The 25,554-nt window shown below is 35.4% G+C and overlaps 1 protein-coding gene across 1 annotated transcript in view; it reads right to left on the bottom strand.

Moving 5' to 3' along the window:
* The window catches only part of IFT74 (intraflagellar transport 74), an 83,046-nt gene that overhangs the window by 17,015 nt on the left and 40,477 nt on the right, over positions 1–25,554 (bottom strand). The window contains exons 11-16 of the mRNA XM_039221802.1: positions 21,434–21,577; positions 19,826–19,866; positions 16,837–16,916; positions 4,019–4,072; positions 1,588–1,685; positions 646–772 (exon numbers count right to left, since the gene is read on the bottom strand). Of these exons, the coding sequence (XP_039077733.1) occupies positions 646–772; positions 1,588–1,685; positions 4,019–4,072; positions 16,837–16,916; positions 19,826–19,866; positions 21,434–21,577 (544 nt within the window). The remainder of the gene's footprint in view (positions 1–645; positions 773–1,587; positions 1,686–4,018; positions 4,073–16,836; positions 16,917–19,825; positions 19,867–21,433; positions 21,578–25,554) is intronic.

Here is a 25,554-nt window from a genome sequence, read left to right on the forward strand (position 1 = left end):
GGAGACACAGAATATAAACCAGGCTTCAGGCTCTGAGCTAGCTGTCAGCACAGAGCCTAACACGGGTCTTGAACCCATGAACCGTGAGATCATGACCTAAGCCAACGTCAGATGCTTAACCGACTGAGCCACCCTGGCACCCCTTAAGAGGAAATTTAAAATTATGTATGTGGCTAGCATTACATTTCTATAGGAGAGTGTTGCCCTAATAGCATGTTAGTCATAACGGCTGAAACTAATTCTAATTAAAACATTACTTCCTTTAGGATACCACTACAGGGGTGGATCCAAACCCAATGTAATTCTGTTGCTCCTTATGCCTCTGTCATAGTACTGCTTCATTATATTTTAGTTGTTCAAAGTTCCTTGAGGAAAGAGAGCGAACTTTTTTTTTTTTTTTTTAAATCTCTGTATACCCATGTTATAGAACAGGTATTCAGTAAATGTTAAAAATGAATCAGAATGTCCCAATAAAATACTATTAAGTTGATGTGAAAAGTCAGACACAATTCTGAGTCTATAAATGACTGGAGCAATAAGCAATCATATATTATATTCTCAGCCTTTCAAAAAAATAAAATAAAAACTAAATTTTTAAAGTTTCAATTTGTTACAGAAAAAAAATTAAAATCTATGTTTTCTCACCTGAAGTCAAATTTCTAGCTGTACTTTGTGATTTCTGCATTTCAGTAGATTTAAAATTGAGATCATCCTGCATCATCTTCAGCTCTTGATTGGTGATAGAGGATATTTGCTTCATACGATTTATATTCTGTATTTGTAGGGAAACAAAAATGGAAAAAGTTCCACTGATTTCACCCTTCAAGAAACTCTTGGGAGGGCACTGCCAAAGGACTAGATGTTATGAATTGGTATTCTTTTTTGAAATACATCACTCATTATATATGTTTTAAGTATGTTTAGAAGAGTATAGTGAGATTCAAAGTCAGACTTTCTCAATATGAGAAACTAAAGGAAATGTAAGAGAATTCTGAATTTTATTTCACTGTAGAAGAAATTGAACTACACTATTTTAAGAATTATTTGGGGTCTTATGACACTTAAAATATTTAAAAGAAACTGCATTTTTTCTTCTATGCTACCACTCATTAGTAGCTGCTCAATAAACTTTTTTTTTTTTTAAATAAATGAAGATACGCCTTGGTATCCTACACTCTTACAGAGTCTTATAAGAAAAGAATCTCTTCTATTTATAATACAAATTACACTGTAAAAATATACCAACATTTTCCATTATGATACCTAGATTTTGAAGTTATCTTTACGAACACTTCTTTAAGTTCAGATACATCAACAATGGAAGAAAATCACATTAATAATTACTCTGAATTAGTCCCTCAGTTATTGCTAAATATTGACATCATATATGTTATCCTTTTCCCCTACTGTCCTTAGGTGAATTTTGCTATAAATACACCAATTAAAAGAATAATAAGCAAGGGAATTTAAAGGAAACAGATTAAATGAGCAGACGTCATAGTGAACCACTGCATTTTCTGAGCTGTATTTGGAAAGCTAATCATAGTAAAACTAATGAGAACACTAAGACAGGCACATGGTACTTACTCTACTACAGTGCTCCAAAAGTGTAACAATGCTGGCTTCTATCTGTGCCTTCCGCTCCAGTTCCTGATTCTTTGTTTCCTCAAAAGTCTCAATAAAAGCTGCAGATTCAAAAATACAATGAGAAGCTACTGTTAATATAGTTAATACTATATAAACTCTGATTTGTAGGTCTTAACAATACTTTTTAGAAATTCAAAGGAAACTTCATTTTTGGTTTGTTTTTCCAATTTATTTATAAATTTTTTTAACTTTTAAATTTCATTTCAATCACAGCTAGTTAACATGGAGTATAATAATGATTTCAGGAGTAGAATTCAGTGATTCATCACTTATATATAACACCCAGTGCTCTTTCCAACAAGTGCCCTCCTTAATGACCATCACCCATTTAGCCCATCCCCCCATCCTAAACTCTTCCAGCAACCCTCAGTTTGTTCTCTGTATTTTCAAGTCTCTTATGGTTTGCCTCCCTCTCTCTTTTTATCTTATTTTTCTTTCCCTTCCGCTATGTCAAAGGAAATTTTAAATTATCCGTTTAATCTTTTATTAACCAAAGGGTAATTAAATTATTCAGTAATAACATTTCTATATACTTTCAAAATTAAAAAATTTTAATGTTTGTTTATTTTTGAGACAGAGAAACAGAATGTGATCAAGGGTGGGCAGAGAGAGAGAGAGGCAGACACAGAATCCAAAGTAGGTTCCAGGCTCTGAGCTGTCAGCACAGAGCCCAACACAGGGCCTGAACCTACAAACCATGAGATCATGACCTGAGCCAACGTTGGACGTTTAACCAACTGAACCACCCCGGTGCCCCTACATACTTTCAAACTTTTAAAGCTTAACTGTTGTGATCTTAATACAAATAAACTAAAAGTTACAAATTCGGGCTCAGAAATAATAGTTGATATAAAGAAGAAGAGAAAAACTTTGTTCTTACATAGGATCTCCTTTATCTATAATTATCCACGTTTATAATTAGTCACTAATTTCTATACTGAAAATAGTTACTAATTACCTATTTTATCTGAAAGCACTTTACTTATAATATTGCATTAATTTCAAATAAATAAATTTAATGATTCACATTGTAAGTATTCTAAGAAACTGTCCTTCTCTTGTCCAATATAGAATCAGTACATAATTTACTTCTTTATATTTAAAAAAATTTTTTTGGGGGTGCCTGGGTGGCTCAGTCGGTTGAGCATCTGACTTCGGCTCAGGTCATGATCTCACAGTTCATGGGTTTGAGCCCCGCATCAGGCTCTGTGCTGACAACTAGCTCAGAGCCTGGAGCCTGCTTCAGATACCGTGTCTCCCTCTCTCTCTGACTCTCCCCTGCTCATGCTGTCTCTCTCTCTCAGAAATAAAAAACATTAAGTAAATAAATAATTAATTAAAATTTTTTTTAATCTTTATTTATTTTTGAGAGAGAGAGAGAGAGAACAATGGGAGAGGAACAGAGAGAGAGAGAGAGGAAGACACAGAATCTGAAGCAGGCTCCAGGCTCTGAGATGTCAGCACAGAGCTCAGTGCAGGTCTCAAACTCCCAAACCACAAGTTCATGACCTGACCTGAAGTTGGAAGCTTAACTGACTGAGCCAACCAGGCACCTCTACTCTTATTTATATTCTTAAAAATATATTCTATGGCTTTCCCTCAAATAAAAACTTACAGTAAGTTAAAAATAACTTTACTGTTACATTGAAACTATGAATTAATTTTGAGATAATTTTTGGTACTTGCTGAGATTTTAAAGAAATCTTGGGATGTTGTTAAATCAGAATTGGCAATTACTGCTTTATGGCATGCTTCGATGAAGATAACAAGTGACATCACACCTATAAAACTTCAGATTCTAGTAAAATTATAAAAAAGGAAACCAGTAGTATCAATCAATTTTGGAAATTTTCTGAATGTACAACACAATTTTAAGTGAAGATATACTTACAATGTTAAGATTTTTAAAAAGTTGATTAAAAGCTGCAACAGAAGGCTACCAAAACTATAATCAGTGACAGAACCAAGTAGCAAGATCTGAGTTAAGGACTGATATCTAATGAGAGAAGTATTATAAAGGGTTAAAAAAAAAAAGGTGAAAGATACTAAAGATGAATGCAGTGAAACATGTAAAAAAGAACATTCAACATTCAATCAATAATTAGTTTCTATACAATTAATTTAAGTATTAATTTCAGAATCTATCCCTAGCACAAATATACACACACAAACATAAAAAACCTTTCTAAAATTCTCTACCAATCCCTAAACTCTGCTTGATATTTATTATTTCTTCAAGGCAAATGCTTTGAATGTCCACACTCCTGGACTTATTATTAGCCATTGTATCTTCCCAAAATGAGATCTCTGATTCGGTATAAACAAACAGATATCTGAGAATATTTTCATTATCAGCAAGGCGATCACTTACTGTCCATATTTTCCTCTCGTTTTTTTAGTTCCTTATACTTCTGATTCATTTCACCTATAAGAGATACAAAAAATAACATTAATTTCACAAACTCCTCAACATATTTAGATGGTGTTCTAAATATAAAATATTTCTTAGGTTCTCTATATACCAATGGTTACTCTTCAGTGACCATTAATCACTGAAAATTCATTATTTTCAATTCTTTTAATTAACATAGAATCTTTTAAAATAGCTATGTACGTATGTTTGACTATATGGAAGAAACAATCTCCTGACCGGAAAGGACTTAGAGGCTTTCTAATGGTTCCCTATTTTAGTCCCAACTTGGAGCTATTCAACCTGCACATGAATATTACTGCTGATGGGAAATATAAGCTCCCAAGGAAGCTCATATTCCATCTTTGAATAACTCACAACAGCAAGCAAAATAGCAAAGTTAGCTCCCTCACAGAATTTAAAGTCTAAAGATTGAACATGTAATTAAAATGTACTAAGTGCTACCTCCTGATAAAGGGTGCTTATAAGAGCACAGAACATGGACAACTTACCTAGTTAAGGAATTCTCAGAAATTTTCTCTCAAGAAGAAATATTTAAATTGTGTTATATAAAGAATAAATTAATAAGAGTTACCTGGTTGAAACAGAGAAGAAGGGGTTCAAAGTCAAAGCATTGCAAGGAGAGAAACTTGAAAGTAAGGATGAATATGGTAGCACAAGGAAGTGAAAGAGCAGTATGGCAGAGGCAGAGAATGTGAAGTGAAAAAGTGGCACAAAGAGAAGGTAAAATGAGAGATCTTAAAAGACACATATTAAAATAAGTGTGGACTTTGGTAAAGAAGTAAGGACAATAGTAAAATTGCTAACAAATTTTAAGCAGAGGAATAAAATGATCAATTTGCATGTTTGAAAAATGTTTCTGGTTGAGTGAATAAAAGGGAAATAAATTTTGGAGACAGTATGACCAGTTAGGAGGTTGCCACAGTAATCCAGGTAAAAGATGAAGGTTTCCTGAAGTAGAGCAGTGGCAATTAGGATGGAAAGTAGATTTTTGTTGCAGTCATTTAAGAGCCAGAGTGAATGGATTTTATAGGACTCCTGGGTTTCTGGCCTGGGCAACTGAGGACACGGTGGTATTCTTAACTGAAAAGAAAAGCAAGTTTAAGAAGTTGCTTACGGCAGGTCTGGACATGTTGCATTTAATGTATGTGAAAGAAATGTTAAAAGGGCAAAAAACTAAGACCCTGATAAATGGATGAAATCAGACACTTTAGCTGCATAAAGGGATTGTTACAGAGATGGATCATGATTTTTTTATGACAAGAGGATTTTCAGCATAATAAAAATTGAGTTTTAGAAGCACACTGCTATTTCCCTGGACTAGTGAAACAGCTGCAGCCCTGTGTTCTCAGGGTCTCAGGTAGAGAAGCATAATAAATTTGTGCTTGCACCAATCTGCAATTTCTTCATTTGAGTCGGTCAATTTTTAGCATTTTGGAAAAACCAAGGAACATTATTAAGAGGATACCCAGCAAGGATGGTGAGAATAATAGACTAGAGATCCCTAAGGAAGTTCTTGAGAAGGAGCTGGCAGCTGGAAGAACTTTAAGAAGAGTTTGAAGAAAATGGGAGTGCCAAAGGTTATAGAGCATATGTTAAAACCCAATGGTTAGCCTGTGTTCTATTTAAACTCCTATACAGTTTTTTCAAGTACTGGCTAGAGTAAAGTTAGGGAATAGAGGAAGACAGTTGGGGTAGAACCTCAAATTACATGGAGGTGTGGAATTCTACTTATATATTTATTTGCTTGGGTGGGAAGTAAGCTATGAGTACACGAAGGTGATGGAACAGAAACCTGGGTCAGCAGACAGTTTTATTGTTTTCTGGTCTAAATATTTTCGCCCTCACTGAGGAGAGCCCTGATACAGAGAAAATCTTGTTAAAGCACCCAAAACAGTATCAACGATAAAAAGCGAGAAGTGAAATCCACTGCCTAAGAAGAGTAAATACCCTGTGGTCATGAATTTCCAGCCAGTGAACACCGAGAACCAATGGGAAATATTGGTTTCATTCAGACTAAGGCTGTGGATGCATTAACTTTATTCAACAGCTATCTGAATTCATATGATCACCATTGGTCTCAAAGCATACTGATGCATGATAGGTTATTAAAGGGAAAGGGAGATATAATTTGTTATTAATAACAAACTTTATATATGATTATGTTTTTTCAAAAATGCATAGACGAAGTAAAATTGGTCTTAAAATAAATGTCACCATTCACTCACCTTATGGCTACAGTTTTTTCAGTGGGAAACAAAGAATTAGAACTAGAATACCCTCCACAGGAGGGTTATATGCATGAAAATATTATATAATATATGTGAAGTAGCAGAAAAGCTACTTTCTACTGAACCTGCCATAGCCTAGACTTCTAAGAAAGTCCTGACTGAGAAGCTGCACCAGAGATTGGTCAGGCATTAAGGGATTAGTAGGAAGGCCTGCATCCTAGGCTTTACAAAAATGTTACTACCATCTTATCTTTCTCCTTCTAAACTTAAAAGAATCTCCCGTACACCCTGTTTCTAGTTCCTCATCTTGCTATCAGACCTCAAGACATGTAATGAGGCTTCTCTTTCTGCCATTCCAATGAAATTTCTCTCAGTAAGATTATAGGACTCTTTAATTATCAAATCCAAGGGGTAGTTTCCAGTTCTTATATTACTCTGTAATATTTGACACTTTGATACTTTTTTCCTTCTTTCAATTTTTTTTTCTTATTTGTTACTGTTGCGGTGGGAACTTCTGATTTCTCTTACTCTGAGATCATTCTTTCTGTTTTCTCGTCATGGCTCTTCCTGTCTTCTTAATTTAAATTCTGGTTTCTGCTTTTAGTTGACTTCTAAGGTTACATTACATCCGAGAAAATCATACTCATTCTTGTGGTTTAAGAACTCACAAATTTTACCTTTTCCCTAACTTTCAGATTGTTTGATAAAACTGCTTACTAGATATAGTCATGTGAGTACTTTCAGGACATCCTAATAGTATATTAATAATTAAATTCATCAGTTTTTCCTCTCAAAGTCTGTACCCCTCTATATTCTCTATTATGTTTGGAAGTCCTTAGCCATGCACTTACCATCCAAGTCAGAAACCTGGGAGAATCTTTCCACCTTTTCTTTTAAAATCCATGTTCTTAACTGTCATCAGATTGAGCTAGAAGACATATCTGGTCAATGTCTCCAAATATATAGCTGGCCAGCTGGATTAGAAAGGACAGAGCTCCCATATATCTTAGGAAATTCCCAAGCTTTGTAAAACCTCATCCCATATGACTGTTGTTAGGAATAAAAGAAGTTGGGGCACTAGTAAATCCTCTTTTGTGATTTCTCTGTTCGAGGATTCATTTCTGAGCTATCCAAGACAGGCAATGTACAGATGTGGGCAGTCCTGAGGTAGGGTAAAATACAGGAGTTATTACCAAGTCTATCCTTAGATTTACTATTAAAGGAGAGGTCAAAATCATACATAGGGGAAGCTAATCAGTATATTACACTGGAGGCACAAAAGCAGGCAGGCAGAAGGGCCTTAAGGAGTAAAATTAGGGAGACCAAAGGAGAAGGAAAAGGGAATTCTGATAAAATAACAGTTATTTTAGTTATCCTCAGTTTCTGAACATCTGATGTAATTATAGTTCTACATAATTTACTCCAAATTTACTGAATGCCTGCTGTGCCAGATACTGTAGCAGATGCTACAAATCAAGATGAGCAAGATAGTTACAACTCTATCCTAGAAAGGATTACAGTCTATATTAGGTGTACGTGTAGAATCAAAAGCCACAATGGAACCAAAGTGTTCTAACTGAGGTATATATGAGGGGCACCTGGGTGGCTCAGTCAGGTAAGCATCCAACTTCGGCTCAGGTCATGATCTCACAGTTCATGGGTTTGAGCCCCGGTCGGGCTCTGTGCTGACAACTAGCTCAGAGCCTGGAGCCTGTTTCAGATTCTCTCTCTCTCTCTCTCTCTCTCTCTCTCTCTCTGGCCCTCCCTCCCCTGCTCACGCTGTCTCTCTCTCTCTCTCAGAAGTAAATTAAAAAAATTTAAAAAAATTAACTGAGGTATATATGAAGTCCTATGGTAAGTAGACAGGTGAAAAAGTTCAGGAAGTATCATATCAGCAAGACACTCTAACAAGTAATAGAAATTATAGAGATGAAGAAGACCTTTGCATTCAAGACATTTATACTCTTCCAATGCAAGTACCCCAAAATTATAATCTATTAATTCAGGCCTATTACAAAAGACTTGGAATACTGTAGAAAGATATCATTGTTTTTTGATGCTCTCTGCTACAGAAAGCTAGTGGAGTACGAGAGATATGCTCTTCTTACACTACCAAGGGGCTGAGTACCACTACAATTGCCTTTGTCCTCACTGTCAATTCATCCGACCCTATTACTTCTCTGCCATCAAATGTTCTCTGGACTGTAGGCTTATAGAGCTATCTTGATTTTTTTTTTTAATGTTTTTATTTATTTCTGAGAGAGAGAGAGAGAGAGAGAGTATGAGCAGGGGAGGGTCAGAGAGAGAGGGAGATACAGAATCCGAAGACAGGCTCCAGGCTCTGAGCTAGCTGTCAGCACAGAGCCCGATGTGGGGCTCGAACCCACAAACCGTGAGATCATGACCTGAGCTGAAGTTGGACGCTCAACCGAAGGAGCCACCCAGGTGCCCCAGAACTATCTTGATTTTTATTCTCTGAGAAGTAATCCTAACCCTAGAGAAAGTCTGAGTATCATTTTCCCTCCATATTCTCTCTTGGCCAATATATAATAAGGCATATGCTAATCACTCTTCTGGTCTCAAGGTTCCCAGATTGGCAGGCCTCCTGATTTGGGAGGTGAAAGAACAGCAAAAAACAAAGTGGGCCAAGAATAATACCCAAAGGATTTTTACACATCCAAATTCTTTCCTTTCTAGCACTTGGAGTCCTTCTGAGGCCACCTAAGTCTCCCCAGGGCCTTTGAGTAGTCAATTCCTTTGAATTTTCCTTCTGTGGCATGGTTTTAGTCTCTACTATTCTGTTCATTCTACTCTTAGTGAGTTCCAGTTCTTTTTTGTTCCTTTTAAAGCATAATGCCAAGAAATACAGGATTTGAAGCAGACTATCACTTCCCATACTCTATATATTAATCTTTTTGTTAATGCAACCGAGGATTTCAGCCATTTTGGAGGCGATAGCACATTAATTCATACTAAGCTATTGTCTAAATCTCTGCTAACATTTTCACCTATTTTAGTAAGCCAGGACACTTTCTTTTCCACTTTCCTACTTAAATTTTAATTAGTTTGGGGGTCCTATTAAATTCCATCTTTTTATATTCAGTCTCTCTTTCCCACCTATTTTTCATCTATCATTATAGCAGTAAGTAAATAAACTAGCATATCAAATACTAGCAAACTGCTATGTTAAAATGAGTCCATATAAATGTAATGTTTTAAACTAACTTTTGGATTCAGGCTTCTCCCGACTTATCAACCATACATTCTCTCCAAAATGTTTTAAATTTCTGCAGGCAAGTTTCCTTACTTGCAATAAATAATTCTATTTTTACACATTGACGGCACTTTAAAAATATGTAATAAAAATTCTCTTAAATATGTTAAAGTTACTATAAAAAGCCTCACCATACAAATAAGAGAAAAAGGACTATGAAGACATGTATTTTAACAGAGTAACATCAATAAAACTGGATGGTATAATGAGTAGTCCTTGGAATGTACTAAACACAACTTATTTCCTAAAGCAGTGGCTATAAAACCTTAGCATGCATCAGAATCATCAGGAAAGTTTGCTAAAACACAAATTCCCCATGCCTCGCGTTATACATTCAGTAGGTCTGAGGTGGAGCCAAATTATTTTTATTTCTAATAAATTTCAGATGGTACTCAAGCACCTAATCTGGAAATAATACCATCTTCTAATGAAAAATACAAAATGTACCTTAACCAATCTCCAAATTGAACAATAAACAATGATTCATTCTTCTTGATTGAATATAGAGAGTCTCTATTGAATAGCAATATATAAATGCCATTTGACATCTCAGACACCAGAGGATAAACCACTTTAAAACTTAATCAGCTATTTTATACATTCTAGGGGAAAAACTTTCTTCAAAATACGTTTTGGGAAAATCTTCAGGAAAGTTACTCAACTTTCAGTTTATAAATTAACAGCATTAATAACAGCCAGTAACTAACATTATGTGCACTTTATAACTATATGCTATTTTGAGTCAGTTACAGGCACACACAGACACACACAGACACACAGACACACACACACACACACACACCCATTCATCTAATCTGCGTCTACTCTAAGTAGAAGTAGTACTGTTAGCATCTCCATTTTAAAAATGAAGAAACTACTAAATAAATTAATTCATTTTTTTTTAAAGAGAAAACTAAGGTATAAAAAGATCAAATAGCATGTCCAAGATCAGCCAGTAAAACAGCACAGCTCAGAGGTGAATATAGGCATTTTGGTTGCAGAACCTATCCTATTAATAGAACTATCCTGTCTTTATAAATTCTACATTACCTCACATAAGCAAAGAATAAAAGTTTCCAAACTAGGCCACAGAACCCTGACTATGAAAAAGTATCCTATAAACAAACCCAAGAAAAATGTTATGTTTTATATTTTTATTACTCTTCAAAGAAGCATTTAAATTATGGAGTAAAACTCAATGATTTTATTTAGAGTTTAGGATAATGATCCTATGGTACTTTATGTATACTTCTATCATGGTATATATTTATTATATTGTAGCCGTTTGATATTTAGATGTCTGTGATATGCTACACCAATAATCACATATTTGGTTTTACAAGCTGATCCATCTTTGGAAAGATACTGAACTCTAAAAATGAGGAAATAATTTGTAATGAGTAATAATGACGAAGAATCCTTCTTGTAGAGATATGTGACTGTACTTTTTTTTATGTGACTATACTTTTTCAACAGTATTTGTCAAGCCTAGTCTGTGTAAACAGACATCCAGAAAATTAGCCCCACATTGTGGATCATAGTAGTCCTACAAATTCAGGCCTTTAAGAACTGTGAACCATATCGAAGTGTGTATTCTAGACTGACAAATACTAAGATATTTATAAATAACTAACAGTAGTGAGGAAGCACTCTCACATACTGCTGTTGGTTGTATAAAAAGGACACTATCTTTTCAGGAAGAAATAAGCAAAAATAAGAGAAATTGTAAAAGTAACACTCTATTCACAATGTCACTTATAGAAATTTATCCTATAGAAATAAGCAAGCTAATGAACATGGGTACAACAAGGTCTTTTACTGCAGCATTGTTTTTGGCAGTGAAAAATTAGTAATCATCTAAATGCCAATGTGGATCCAATGAATACTTTTAACCCTAATAACAAAGAGGATGATGGCAGCTAACAGTTGTTGAGAATAATATGTCCCAGGCACCAGTCTTTGTCTGGCTTTAAAACTCTGACATTGACCACTATACTATACTATACTTCTTAGAATGAAGTATATATCTTCATTATGGAAGAATGTACAGTATATATAGATAAATGAAAGACAAATTCAGAGAAACTATACTCCATCTTAAAATACATACACTTAAATAGGTACAGGAAAAAGTCTAAAAGGCTATAGGCATCAAATTATAAATAATGATTACCTCGGAAGACTGGGATTACTATAAGGAGAAAGGAGATAACTTTTTACTTGATACACTTTTGTATTGCTTGAATTTATCACATTCAGATTTTTATACAAAATAAAGTACATAGCTTTAAAAACTGAATTAACTGGAGTCTTTAAAATAACTTTAACTAGTTTTAAGGGAAATTTTTTTGAAAAATAGGAAGGGATAATCTCCTAGATACTAAGGCTAATTGCACAGTTAATGAAGCATGAGAATGGTCATTTGAGGCAACACGCACACAAACACACACACACCACCAAAAGAAGTACATTCAGATGATTAAAACTCTAGAAATCCCGAGGAAGTCAGGTTTATAACTGGTAATTTCTTGATAAAGATGGCAGGTTCAAAATGCACAGCTAACTCTAGGGGCGCCTGGGTGGCTCAGTCAGTTAAGCTACCAACTTCAGCTCAGGTCATGATCTCACAGTTTGTGAGTTTGAGCCCCGCATCAGGCTAGCTCAGAGCCTGGAGCCTGTTTGATTCTGTATCTCCCTCTCTCTCTGACCCTCCCCTGCTCACGCTGTCTGTCTCTCTCTGAGAAATAAATAAAACATTTTTAAAAATATGCACAGCTAACTAATCCTTCCTCAAACACAACTAAAACTATAGAAAGAAGACTTTTTAAAGGTAAAACTCCCAGCAATGTGATTTTTAGGGGAGTCTTTGTCTAATTTTGGAATCAGGGTAATGCTGGCCTCATAGAATGATTTTGGAAATTTTCCTTTCATTTCTATTTTTTGGAAGAGTTTGAGAATAGGTATTAAGTTTTCTTTAAATGTTTGGTATAATTGTGCTGGGAAGCCATCTGGCCCTGGACTTTAGTTTGTTGAGACATTTTAGATTACTGATTCAATTTCTTAGCTGGTTATTGGTCTATTCAGTTTTTCCATTTCTTTTTGTTTCAGTTTTGGTAGTTTATATGTTTCTAGGAATTTATCCATTTCTTCCAAATTGTCCAATTTGTTGGCATACAATTTTTCACAATATTCTTTTATAATTGCTTGTATTTCTGTGGTGTTGGTTATTATTTCTCCTCCTTGTGATTTTACATATTTGGGTCCTCTCTCTTTTCTTTTTAATAAGACTGGAGATGGTTTTAGCAATTTTATAAATTTTTTTCAAAGAACTAGCTCCTGGTTTCATTATGTGTTCTGATTTTTTTTTTTGTTTGTTTCTGTATCGTTTATTTCTGCTCTAATCTTTATTATTTTCCTTCTACTGGCTGTAGGAGCAATATTTTAAAAAGCAACAATTAAGCAAATATTTCATGGCTGGAATTCAGCTGAGAAAGGAGAAATCCATATGGGTCCTGCCTTTTTTGAAAAGTAGTAGTATGGAATCTACCAATAATGCGCTGCTTTAATAATGATGTAGTTTGTACCCAACTTCTGACCAGGTTAGCAACTTTCAAGAGAACTATTTCTCACTGCTACTATTAAGTATAAATAATAATAAATAGCTCTTTACAGTACAGTATACATATTTCAATCTAAACATTTTTAGAACCCATATAACAAAATTACCTGATCCATCTATAAGGTAAAACCACTATATGGGTGAGGTCTGATAAATATTTAACACGATAAAACTCAATCCCTCAGAAGTTTAAAAAGAGTAATTATATCTTATTATATTGAAATTTTTGTTATGAGATTTATATTTTTAAATCACTTACAAAGACGAAGTAAAGATGTGAGAGCAAAGAAGCCCTCCTAGAAGTGGTCAAAAGTCCAAGTGTACTATGAGGATAACTCAGCAACTGAACAATGAAGATTTTCATGGAACAAATAACTGTTAATTTATTTTACTTAGTTAACTCTGAGACATAATTACTCAGTGTAACATTTGACAAAGTATAACTATAGGGACTTGTCAATAAATACAATACACTTATGGAAGATACTGGATTATAGGGCCACTATTAATAACTAACAGAGAACACAACTAGACCTAACCCAGTATCCAAGGATGCCTCTGAATTTAAAATGAATTATGCAAAACTGAAAAGATGAAGCAACTACTAACAAAGTGAGATATATATTAATGTTATTTATAGTTTATATACTATTTTAACCAGAATCCCTACAAGGCAAAATGGATGCCTTACTTGGCTCATACAAAGGCACCCTAAGGTAGCAACTGCAAAATTAGTAAAATGGCCAGAGGAAATGAAGCCTGGGGCAGGAAGAAGCATGAATTAGAAAGTCAAAATAAATTGATTATCCTCTATATCTTAAGGAGTGGATTATCTACAGTCTTGAGTCAAGGAACTGTTGAGAATGCAGATGTAGGTAAGAACCCATCACTTTACTGATAATAAATAATGAATCCAAGGTAGGAATCCTCTAGAAAGTAACAAAACCTTTGATAACTAATCAAGCTGTCTCTGGAAAAGAGTGTATATGTACATCTTAAGAACAGAAGTCCCAAAGAAGTGACAGAGCCAATTTTCACCTTTAGTTCATTCTCAAATCTTTCCCTGCTAAAATATAGCACTGTTTCATTCATTCCACAAACATTTATTGAGTGTTTATTTTCCCAGACATTGTTGATGAAAGAGGTTCCAGAGTGAATAAGACACAGTCTGTGTCCTTTGAGGATCTACAGCCTAAGGGAAAAGACAAACATCCAAGGAGATAGTGGTACTATAGTATGGTCAATACAGTGATACATTTATGCACAGTATGCTCTGATAATGAAGGGAGGAGGGTGTCTTAGCTCAGCCCTGAAATAGATCAGGGAGGGAAGTTAGGGTTATTATGCTGGATGAAAGGATACTGGAGGTAGATTTTAAAGGATGAGAAGTTAGTAAGGTAAATAACAGGAAAAAGAATATTCAAGACAAGGGAATAAATAGTAGGAGCAAAGGACTGAGTTTGATTTATGGTAAAGGGCGTGGGGTGTGGGGTACCAAAGAGATTGTTATTAGAATGTAAGGACAGAGATGATACAGAATAGAAGAGGAAACTGACAACATATAGGTCAGATTGCAGAGGGACTATAATGCCATGCAAAGATTCTTAAATCTTATCTCTCATAGGTCATGGTGAACCATTATTAAGCAGGAGAGTAACACAGAATCAATTTTACTTTAAGTCACTCTAGCAACACTGTGGTAGATCAACCTGAGAGGGAGCAAGACTGGAGACAGGGCAACCAGTAAGAAGGCTACTGCAATAGGTCAGACAAGAAATAATAAAGTCCTGAGCTAACACATAACCTTTTAACAGAACCCCCTGTGCTACTGCACACATAATTTATGTTCACAATACAGCACAAGAATAAAAATTGAATGTGTTGATATATATATGAACATACATATGTATATATTTATGCAACAGATCTTTTTATAAGTATTTTGACACTTTTTTGCTATTACATTATAGAATGTCTTTTTCCACATTAATCAAATAGGACACAGGTTAGAAAACAAAAAGTAAAATAGAAGCCACAATTCAAAACATTCTATTTATCTTAGAACTGGCAATTAATAAACTGTTACCGTCAAAATGAATTGCTTTACTGGAGTAATGAGTGTTGTTAGAGTGTTGTTAGAAATTTAAATTTAGGAAGAGGAAAATTGTTTAGAAAGTTTCCTGTAAAGCATCTCAAATCAAGAACACTATCAGTTTTCTCAGAATAAGCTATTAATAAAAAATAAAGAATACTAGATCTACATAAACTAAAAGCAATAAAATAATTTAATAAAGAAAATAATATGACCTTATCTTAACAATTTATTTGGAGCCTACCTTGCTATACATACCATTTAGTATTCATAAACCTTAGTGAGGAAGGACCTTTATATTCACTTTTCAGATGAGAAAATTTAAGCTAAGTTTATTTACCTGATAAATGGAACTTAAAGTTTGTCTACCTTGTATGCCTAATATGCCTAAACATGTCTACTTGAAGCCATTACTAGCCATATGTAAATAAAATTAAGCATTTCATAAGAATATTTTTATTTCAGGGGTGCCTGGGTGGCTCAGTTGGTTAAGCGGCTGACCAGCTCAGGTCATGATCTCACGTTTCGTGGCTTCAAGCCCCACATCGGGCTCTGTGCTGACAGCTCAGAGCCTGGAGCCTGCTTCAAATTCTGTGTGTCTCCCTCTCTCTCTGCCCCTCCCCTGCTCAAGTTCTGTCTGTCTTAAAAATAAATAAAACATTAAAAATAAAATAAAATGGTAACCTGATCGCTTTAAAAAAAAAGAATATTTTTATTTCAGAAATGTAGCGCTTCGTATCAGAAAGCCAAGATTAGGCTTTGACAATAAAACTTTGGGATCGAAGAAAACTTGATCTAAATTTAGACTTTACCCCTTACTAGTCGTCGGAATCTGAGTAATTTCTCTGAACTTCAACAAGTATAAAAGGGCTTACAAGGCTTCAAATGATTCTTGCAAAAATCACATAGTGCCCAATGCAGGTAAGTAAGCAATCATAGTAGCTATTATTCACACATCAAGAAAAAATATAAATAATACAACCACACACATACTATATATAGCTCTCTAATCCCCACCACATGTTCATGCCCCAGGCTCCCACAAGGATTCTAGTCCCTTTGGCTCTTCATATTCCACAGCTGGGGCAAGAAGGGAAAGGATCAGATCAGTATGTGCTACCTCATTACAGAAACCTATAGGGAATTAATTCTTTCTAAGACTTGATCCTCTCTCCCCCTTCAATTCTATCAGTTACCCCAGTTGATTGATAGTTGACCACATTACAAAGGTATAAATCAGAAATCTGTAACAACTTTAAACCATTTTATTTCATTTTTAAAAAAAGTGCTTTGCAAAACAAAATAAATGGTTGTTATTATATAACCACTTTATTTCAAGTTTTTAGTCAGCTTAAATAATTTAATATTAATTGTAATATTTCCTATTATAATATAGTTTAGCATTTTAGTAGTCAAAGTTAGAGATATCATAAAAATTAAATATTATACCTCACATAAATAGTCTTTGAAGTCCAAGTTAATACTATATCAATGCTGTTACATACCTATTATTAAACATTATAAAAATACCAGAAAAATTACCTTGGTGTTCTTCTAAATCCATGTCCAGTTGTCTAATTTCTTCATTAAACTGCTTTATTTTTTCTTTTATATCTGTTAGCCTGTTGAAAATATTATATAATAAATTTAGAGGGGTGCCTAGGTGGTTCACCTGGTTAAGCATCCAACTCATGATTTCAGCTCAGGTCATGATCTCATGGTTCATGAGTTTGAACCCTGCATTGGGCTACATGCTAATAGCACGGAGCCTGCTTGGGATTCTCTCCTCTCCCTCTCTCAAAATAAACTTTAAAAAAAAAATTATGACAGATAATTAGATATTCAGTAAAAACATTAAAATTAAATTAAAACATTAAATAAAAATTTAATGATGATGTTAGGAAATCTTTTCTAAGTTGCATAAATAGTATCTATAAATAATATGCCCTATTTTGAAGACAATACTATAAATTAAGATAGAAAAATATTTTCCAGATCTTTATAGGATTCTTATTTAGAACAGAAGTATATTCTGAGACTGTTAGGTTGCCTGACATTTCCCCCATTCTTGTTTTTAGTTTGACTTGTGATATTTAAAGTGAAAAATCTTTTTTTTTTTTTAATTTTTTTTTTTAATGTTTTATTTATTTCTAGGAGAGAGAGAGAGAGAAAGCATGAGCAGGGGAGGGTCAGAGAGAGAGGGAGTCACAGACTGAAACAGGCTCCAGGCTCTGAGCTGGCAGTCAGCACAGAGCCCGACGCGGGGCTCGAACCCACGAACCGCGAGATCATGACCTAAGCGAAAGTCGGATGCTTAACCGACTAAGCCACCCAGGCGCCCCTAAAGTGAAAAATCTTTAGCAACCTTCTTTTGTAGGTTTGTAAAAACTGAACTAAATTGACAAATCAGTCTCAAAAATTAGAGAATAAGAGAAAATTTACCGCTGATTGGAGATTATATAAGTTAAAATTTTTATCAAGCAGCATTTGTATTTATTACAAAGCTATAATAATAAACACAATGTGGTACTGGACTAAAGGAAGAAAATATAGAGCAATGGAATAAACCTGAGAATCCAGAAATGGGACCTTGTACTGATATATAACTGATTTTTGACAAAGGTGCCAAAATAATAAAGTGGGAAAAGAATATTAAATAATATTTAATGAAAGAATATTGCAACAAATGTTGCTGGGACAACTGGATATGCACAAACAAAAGAATAAAACGACTCTACCTCACACCATTTACAAAAGTTTACTTAAAATGACTCACAGATCTAAACATAAGAACTAAACTATAAAATTCTTAAAACCAATCATGGGCATAGATCTTCATGACTCTGGATTAGGCATTAGTTTCTTAGATAGGGCACTAAAACCATAAGCAACAAAATAAAAAAATTAACTAGACATTATCAAAATTTAAAATTTTGTGCTTCAAAGGACACCACTAAGAAAATGAAAAGACAACCCACAGAATGGGAAAGTGACTTTGCAAATGATTTATCTGATAAGAGACTTATCACTAGAATATATAAAGACTTCTTAAAATTCAATAATAAAAAGATAAATAATCCAATTAAAAATGGGCAAAGGGAACGCCTGGGTCGGGTAAGTGTCAGGCTCTTGATTTCAGCTCAGGTCATGATCCCACGGTTCCTGAATTCAAGCCCCACATCAGGCTCTGAACTGGTAATGTGGAGCCTGCTTGGGATTCTCTCTCTGCCTCTCTCTCTGCTACTTACCAGCTCATGCTCACTCTCTCTTGCTCTCTCTCTCACAAAAAATAAACATATTTTTTAAAAAATAGGCAAAGGATATGAACAGACATTTCGCTAAAGAAGATATGGACATGGTCAATAAACAGCAGTCTTTGGGAAATGCAAATCAAAACCATAGTGAGATACCACTTTACATCCATTAGGATGGCCGTAAGAAAAAAAAAAAAGATAATAACAAGTGTTGGTGAGGATATGTCGAAAATGGAATGCTTACACACTGCTGGTAGAAATGTAAAATGGTGCATCTGCTTGGAAAATAGTCTGGCTGGTCCTTAAAGAGTTAAATATAGAGTTAATATATAAGCCAGCAATTTTATTCCTCAGTATAAACCCAAGAGAAGTGAAAACATATATGCATCAGTGTTCATACCAGCATGATCCATCATAGCCAAAAACTGGAAGCAATCCAAAAACCATCAATTGATAAATGGATAAATATGGCATATCCAAACAATGGATTATTATTTGGCAAAAAAAGAAAGAAAGAAAGAAAAGAAATTTAATACTGATGCATACTACCACACAGGTGAGCCTTGAAAACATTATGCTAAGTGAAAGAATCCAGCCATACAGGACCATATACTATATGATTCCATGCGTACAGAATATCCAGAATAGGCCAAACTACAGTGCCATAAAGTAGAATGGTTGACTAGGGCTGGGAGTGGTGGATGAGAGGGGATGAGTAAAGGGGTGATGGATCTTACTGAGGTAATGACTGCACAATTCTGAATATACTTAAAACCTACGAGTTGTACACTTTAAATATGTGAATTGTATGGTATGGATTATATATATGTGTGTGTGTGTGTGTGTGTGTGTGTGTATATATATATATAAATTTTTTTTCTGAAAGAGAGTATGCACAAGTGTGGGAGGGGCAGTAAAAGAGGCAGACAGAGGATCTGAAGCTGTGCTGACAGCAGAGAGCCAACACAGGGCTCAAACCCACCAACTGTGAGATCATGACCTGAGCTGAAGTTGGGTGCTTAATTGAGCACCATGTAAGCACCCCTGGTATGTATCATATCTTAACAGAGCTGTTTTTAAAAAATAATTATGCTACCCAATGGCTCTTAAGTAAACATTAAAAGAAATATTTAAATCTTTAAATAAGATTAAACACTGCATCAATATTACCAGTGTGAACTATAGAAAAAAATAACAGTATGTACTTATTGCACATTTAGAATGTAATTTAAAAGATGTGAAATGGATGTAATATGTCCTTCTATAAATGTACTTACTGTCGCTCCATGCTGGCTATTTCCTGATTATCTTCTTTAACCTATAAAAGCATATAAAGAAAACAGTACTTAAAGAATTACTCATCATTAGGCTATCTTAAAGAGAATTACCTTCTAAGATATGTTGTACTAATATGTCAAATGAAGTCTCTTTCTTGAAATCTAGTTCTTAAAATTCAACCTTCAAGTTTAAATATATAGATAGATAGATCATTAAGAAACTCTTCACAGATATTCTCTTTTTCCTCAAAGGAAGGGTGACGACTGATACATCTTACCTATCTGTGTGGCACCATGAGGTTGCCATGTCTTCATGCTTAGATCAATTTACATAAATACCCAGGCCTTCTGAGACTGTCTTTCTTTACTCCCTCACCCACACACACAAGGCAGGTTGCCAGATTTTATGGTCTCTGTTACATTCAAATTTCAGATAAATAGTAACTTTCAGGGTACATATTTACCATGCAAGATATATACACACATACACACACACATTCTAAATAATTATTGTTTATATGAAATTAAAACTTAACTAGTTGTTCTGTATTTCATCTGCCAATCCTATCCCAAGATTATGCTCTCCCTCCCCCTGCCTCTAATGATCTCTTTCTGAGGAACTTCAGAGATTCTAGATTTTAATACCTTTCTAAAATGATTGTAATACTTAAATAGCTCCTGACTTGATCCTTACGGTTCTTACAAACCATTTGGGCACAACCTAAGACCACAGAGGAGTCTCATTTGTAGGTTCCTAATGGGTGCTGTTCCCAAATACATATGCAATTCTTCTAAAGACCCTATAGTTAGGGTGTCTCAGCATAAACAGGCTAATCATAACTTAGTGCTAAGTTAAAGTTAGTTTTGGGGTAATAAGAAAGCTACTGAATACATGTGACACAACTTGGTGACATACTGTGATTTCATAGTACATTTTAATTCCATTCACTTCACAGAGGCACTGATAATGATCACCATAAAAATGCATTAGCCATGGGGTATTTCATTTCCAAAGTATGAGGCCCCAAACAAATAAAGGAGCAGATCTTCAATAATATCATCTAATTATTTACTAAACAATAAAAAAGACTTTCAAGTTTCCTTATACGGATCAAAAACATGAAAAAATGGCCAAGATGTACACAAAGACCATATAAAATTAGGATTTAGGTCAAGAAACAGCTTATGTGAAAAATGACTTGCACCTAGATTTTCTTGGTCAAATAGTTCATCTTTATTTATTTGTTTAATGTTTATCTATTTATTTGGAGAGAGGGAGAATGCAAGTAGAGGGACGGGGGTGGGGGGTGGCAGAAAGAGAGGGAGAGAGTGAATCTTAAGTAGGCTCTACAATCTCAGTGAAAAGCCAATTGCAGGGTTTGAATTCACAAACGGTGAGATCATGACCTGAGACAAAATCAAGAGCTGGACGCTTAACTGACTGAGCCAACCCAGCACCCCAGTGAATCTTAATTAGATGAAAGTCACTTTTCACTGTTTTTTAAGACAATAAACTTACTGGCTTTCTGTTCAGTTCATATGCCTTAAATAAAATAATCAGAATACTTACCAAATCTTGACATAGTAAAGTATTTTTGTTTTTTCTACCTGTTTGAGTAATATCTCTCTCTCTTCCATTGGAGATCCCATGCTTTTGTCTTCAGCAATCATTTGATCTCGATGGGACTCTAACTCATAAAGTTTTTCATGCAGCAATACAGCCTCCTGTTTAATCTGGGAGTGTGCTATTTCCTAAAGAGCACGTAAAGAAGAAAAGTTTAATTGGTATTATATTAAAACTACTCTCAAGTAGGTTTCAGCTTATAAGAATAAGAACAAATTAAAAACAATCAGCACATTCAAATAGAGATATTCAATATCTATACTACTTAATAATGCTAAAAAGTACATTTGTAAATTGGTAAATTTATAAAGCTTTTTCCTTCATAAGCTATTTTTGGTCTAAAATTCACAAGAAGATGGTGGTTTATTTTATCTTCTAAATATAAGACCTGAACAAAGACAGACATCTCTACCATTAAGAAGATATTTGAGAAAATGTTACAATGTATGTACGACTATAACCACAACACTCATTTGGAAGTCCAAAGACCTGATCTCTAGAGGGAAGATATTTTCTCCTGACTAGTCATATATACTCTACTACAATGTTATAAGTGAACCCTGTCACCCAAAAAGATATGTTGAAATCCTAATCTCCAGTACCTATGAATATGACCTAATTTGGAAAACAGAGCCTTCGTAGATTTAGTCTAAACAAGATGAGGTCATTAGGGTGGACCCTAATCCAATGTGACTGGTGTACTTATAAGAGAATACATACAGAAAGAGACAAAGAAGGAGAATGCCATGTAATGACACAGGCAGAGACTGGAGTGATGTGGCTAAAATAAAGGAATGAATACCCAGGATTGATAGACATCACCAGGAGCTAGGAAGAGGCAAGGAAAGATTCTAACAGAATCTCAGAGGGAACATGGTTCTGCTGATACCTTGATTTTAGATTTCTAAGCTCTAGAACGATGAGAAAATTTGTTGTTTTAAGCCACCCAGTTGGTGTGGCTTTATTACAGCAGCACTAGGAAATTAATACACAAACATAGAATAGTTATTGTATATTCACCACTGTTCCACTGTTCAGTTTTATTAGATAATCAAGAGGTATGGATGTTGATAGTGATGAGGAAGGGAGGGAAAATGACATTTGGAGCTGTTGTTTATTGAGCACTTGTTCTGTGCCAGATACTGTATTCCATGTTCTTTATAAACCATCTCTAATACTGAAAGCAACTCTATAAGATAACATTATATCTGTTTTACAGATGAAGAGACAGAGGATCTAAACCTAAATAATTTTCTAAGTTAACAAAAATAAAAGTTAATGATGATATCTGAAACCAGGCCAAAAGCAGGAGCAAGACCAAATTTTGAAGATGAAAGACCTCTCTTTTGAAAGCCAAAGAGAAGGAATCTTTAAAAAAGGAAAAAGTGATTAAGAGGAAATGTTTGAAAGTCTATTAAAAAAACATCATATAGATATGCACGGCTGGCCCAGTTGGTGGAGAATGCGACTCCTGATCTCAGGGTTATGGGTTTGGGGAACTACATTTTGTTTAGAGATCGCTTAAAAATAAAATCTTTAAAGACAAAAAAAAAAAAAAAAAACCCAGAAAACAAACAAACAAACAAAACCCAAGAACAAACAAACAAACAAACAAAACCCAGGGGTGTCTGGTGGCTCAGCTGGTTAAGCATCTGACTTTTGCAGACTTTTGCAAGCTCAGCTTGCAGCTCTTGATCTCAGAGTCAATCAAAAAAAGCACCATATATGCAGAAAAAGCATTTGACAAAATACAGCACCCCTTCTTTTTTTTTTAATATTTTTATTTATTTCTAGGAGAGAGAAAGAGAGAGACAGCATGAGCAGGGGAGAGTCAGAGAGAGAGGGAGACACAGACTCTGAAATAGGCTCCAGGCTCCGAGCTGGCAGTCAGCACAGAGCCCGACGCAGGGCTCGAACCCACGAACCGCGAGATCATGACCTAAGCGAAAGTCAGACCCTTAACCGACTAAGCCACCCAGGCGCCCCTCTTCTACCACCTTCTTGAACAACAACAACGACCACGTTGCTTATGATGTGGTAAGCACTTTAATGTATTATCTCACTGACTCCTTTATAATCTTATTAGGCAGGTCATATTATCATCTATACTTTGAAAGTAAGAAAACTAAGGAACAGAAAAGTCTGCAGCCCAAGTACACACAGCCAATAGTGCTCACCCAGTTGGAGTTGGGCTTCATACTCAACTCTGTCTGCCCTCGAAGTGCAGATGTCAGTCATCATCCAGTGTCACATAACAAAAGAAGAATTTCTCCGAGCAAGCTCCCTCTTTCATGGCCAACTGGTTGGGTCGTTGCTTTGTAAACACTGCCTGCTACAGATAAAATTGTTTTCTATGTCTCCTAAGCTGTCTTACCCCCCAATGAATATTATGAATGGAACAAAGTTGTCAAGCCGTACAGTAAATGGGACGCAGTGTGATGTTACCAGAATGCAAGCTTTCGGCTGCTAATTTTTCACTGGGTTGTAGGCTTTAATTTAACTGTCAGACCCTGGGTCTTTTGGCAGCGCTAATGGAGGACCGTGGCAGTGATGGCAATTATTTCTAGACACTGGTCCCTCCTTCGTTTACCTTCTGGTCGCAAATACTCAGCAGCCTCAAGCTAATTTCCTTTCTTATTCTCTTCATTAGTTTGCAAACTCCCACTGTCAACATAAACAACCTGTCTGATAAAAATGTCAACACACAGTGTTCAAAATATTAAAACTGTCAAATATAAATTGTGTTTTTACGAGGCAGTCTAAATGTGTCACACATGTGGAAACCGCTTTCTGAAGACAGATTTCATAGGTCAAAAAGCTGTTGGGATATTTCCTTCACCCACAAACAAACCCCAACGTGACACATTCTTCTGGATATCTTTCAGATGTTTTGAAAATCAGCTTCCGATCCACGCTGGACAAATGTGATAAAAATGCTGGCTTCAAATGCCCTTGCTTTGAATGAAGACCACAGGTTTTCTTCTTAGGGAGAAATCAATAAGAGAATTACCCAAAAGAAGTAGTGGGATTTGGCTTACTGTTGTTCCTTCATTGTTCCTTAAACAACACAGACAGAAGATGGGGCCTGTGAATCAACGCTTAATATAAGGGGCGTGCCTCTCTCAAAACTCAGAGGCTGAACACCCTGACTCAAATTGCTAGCTAGCAGCTGGAGTTGCAGATGGAATAAAAGGACCAGAAATCGCTGAAAAGCAGAGAAGAAAGGTGTCTGACCTTAGGTGGAGTTGAGGCAAAAAGAGAACAAAGACTGAAACAAAATGGGGTGATTTTCAGCAGGATTGCAAGGGAAAACCTCCGGAACAGACCATGTGGCCAAATAAACGCTGGCACGGTCGCAGTGTGGAGTCAGAGAAAAGGAGCCCTTTGGAGGGGCCCTCATCTTCCACTTTGCCCAACTGAAAGTCAAGGGGACAGTGGGCAGGCATGTTTTCTGGAGTCCTGCCCCCTCGTGATGAAGGGGGAGAGAGCTGCTAAAAGATGAAAGAGCAAGAAGCAGTCATGTCTTGGAAAATAGTTATGCGTGCACACGCCCATGCAGACACACACGCGGACACACACAGATACACTTGCAAACACACATGCAGACATGCACAGTCACACGTGTAAGCACAGGCATACATGCAGACACATATCCACATACACATAGACACACACAAGACACAGATGCACACTCACAAACACAGAAGAACATGCAGAAACACACATGCAAACACACACAGACACACATATAGACACACAGATACACACACGCAGACAAACACACATACACAGACATATGCGTACACTCATATACAGATGCATACACAGAGGTAGACCATATATACATACACCATGTGTATTGTTTTTATATATGTATGAGAGAGACCTAGAAAAAGAGAGAGACAGACAAATGATAGGAATAAAAGCAAAGAAAGATGGGCAGACAGACAGCAAAGATAGAAGCAGAGAAAGAGGGAAATGATATACTTGTGACAGACAATTGCATTTCTGTAGAGTTAGGACTTGGATATTGCATGTTTCCTTAAATTTGAATATAGCGCACTAGGAAGCAATGAAGGAATCAAGGGGTAATGTGGGATCATTA

This window comes from Hyaena hyaena, unplaced genomic scaffold (assembly GCF_003009895.1).
Source record: "Hyaena hyaena isolate Hyena2069 unplaced genomic scaffold, ASM300989v1 scaffold_1015, whole genome shotgun sequence".
Lineage (NCBI taxonomy): Eukaryota > Metazoa > Chordata > Mammalia > Carnivora > Hyaenidae > Hyaena > Hyaena hyaena.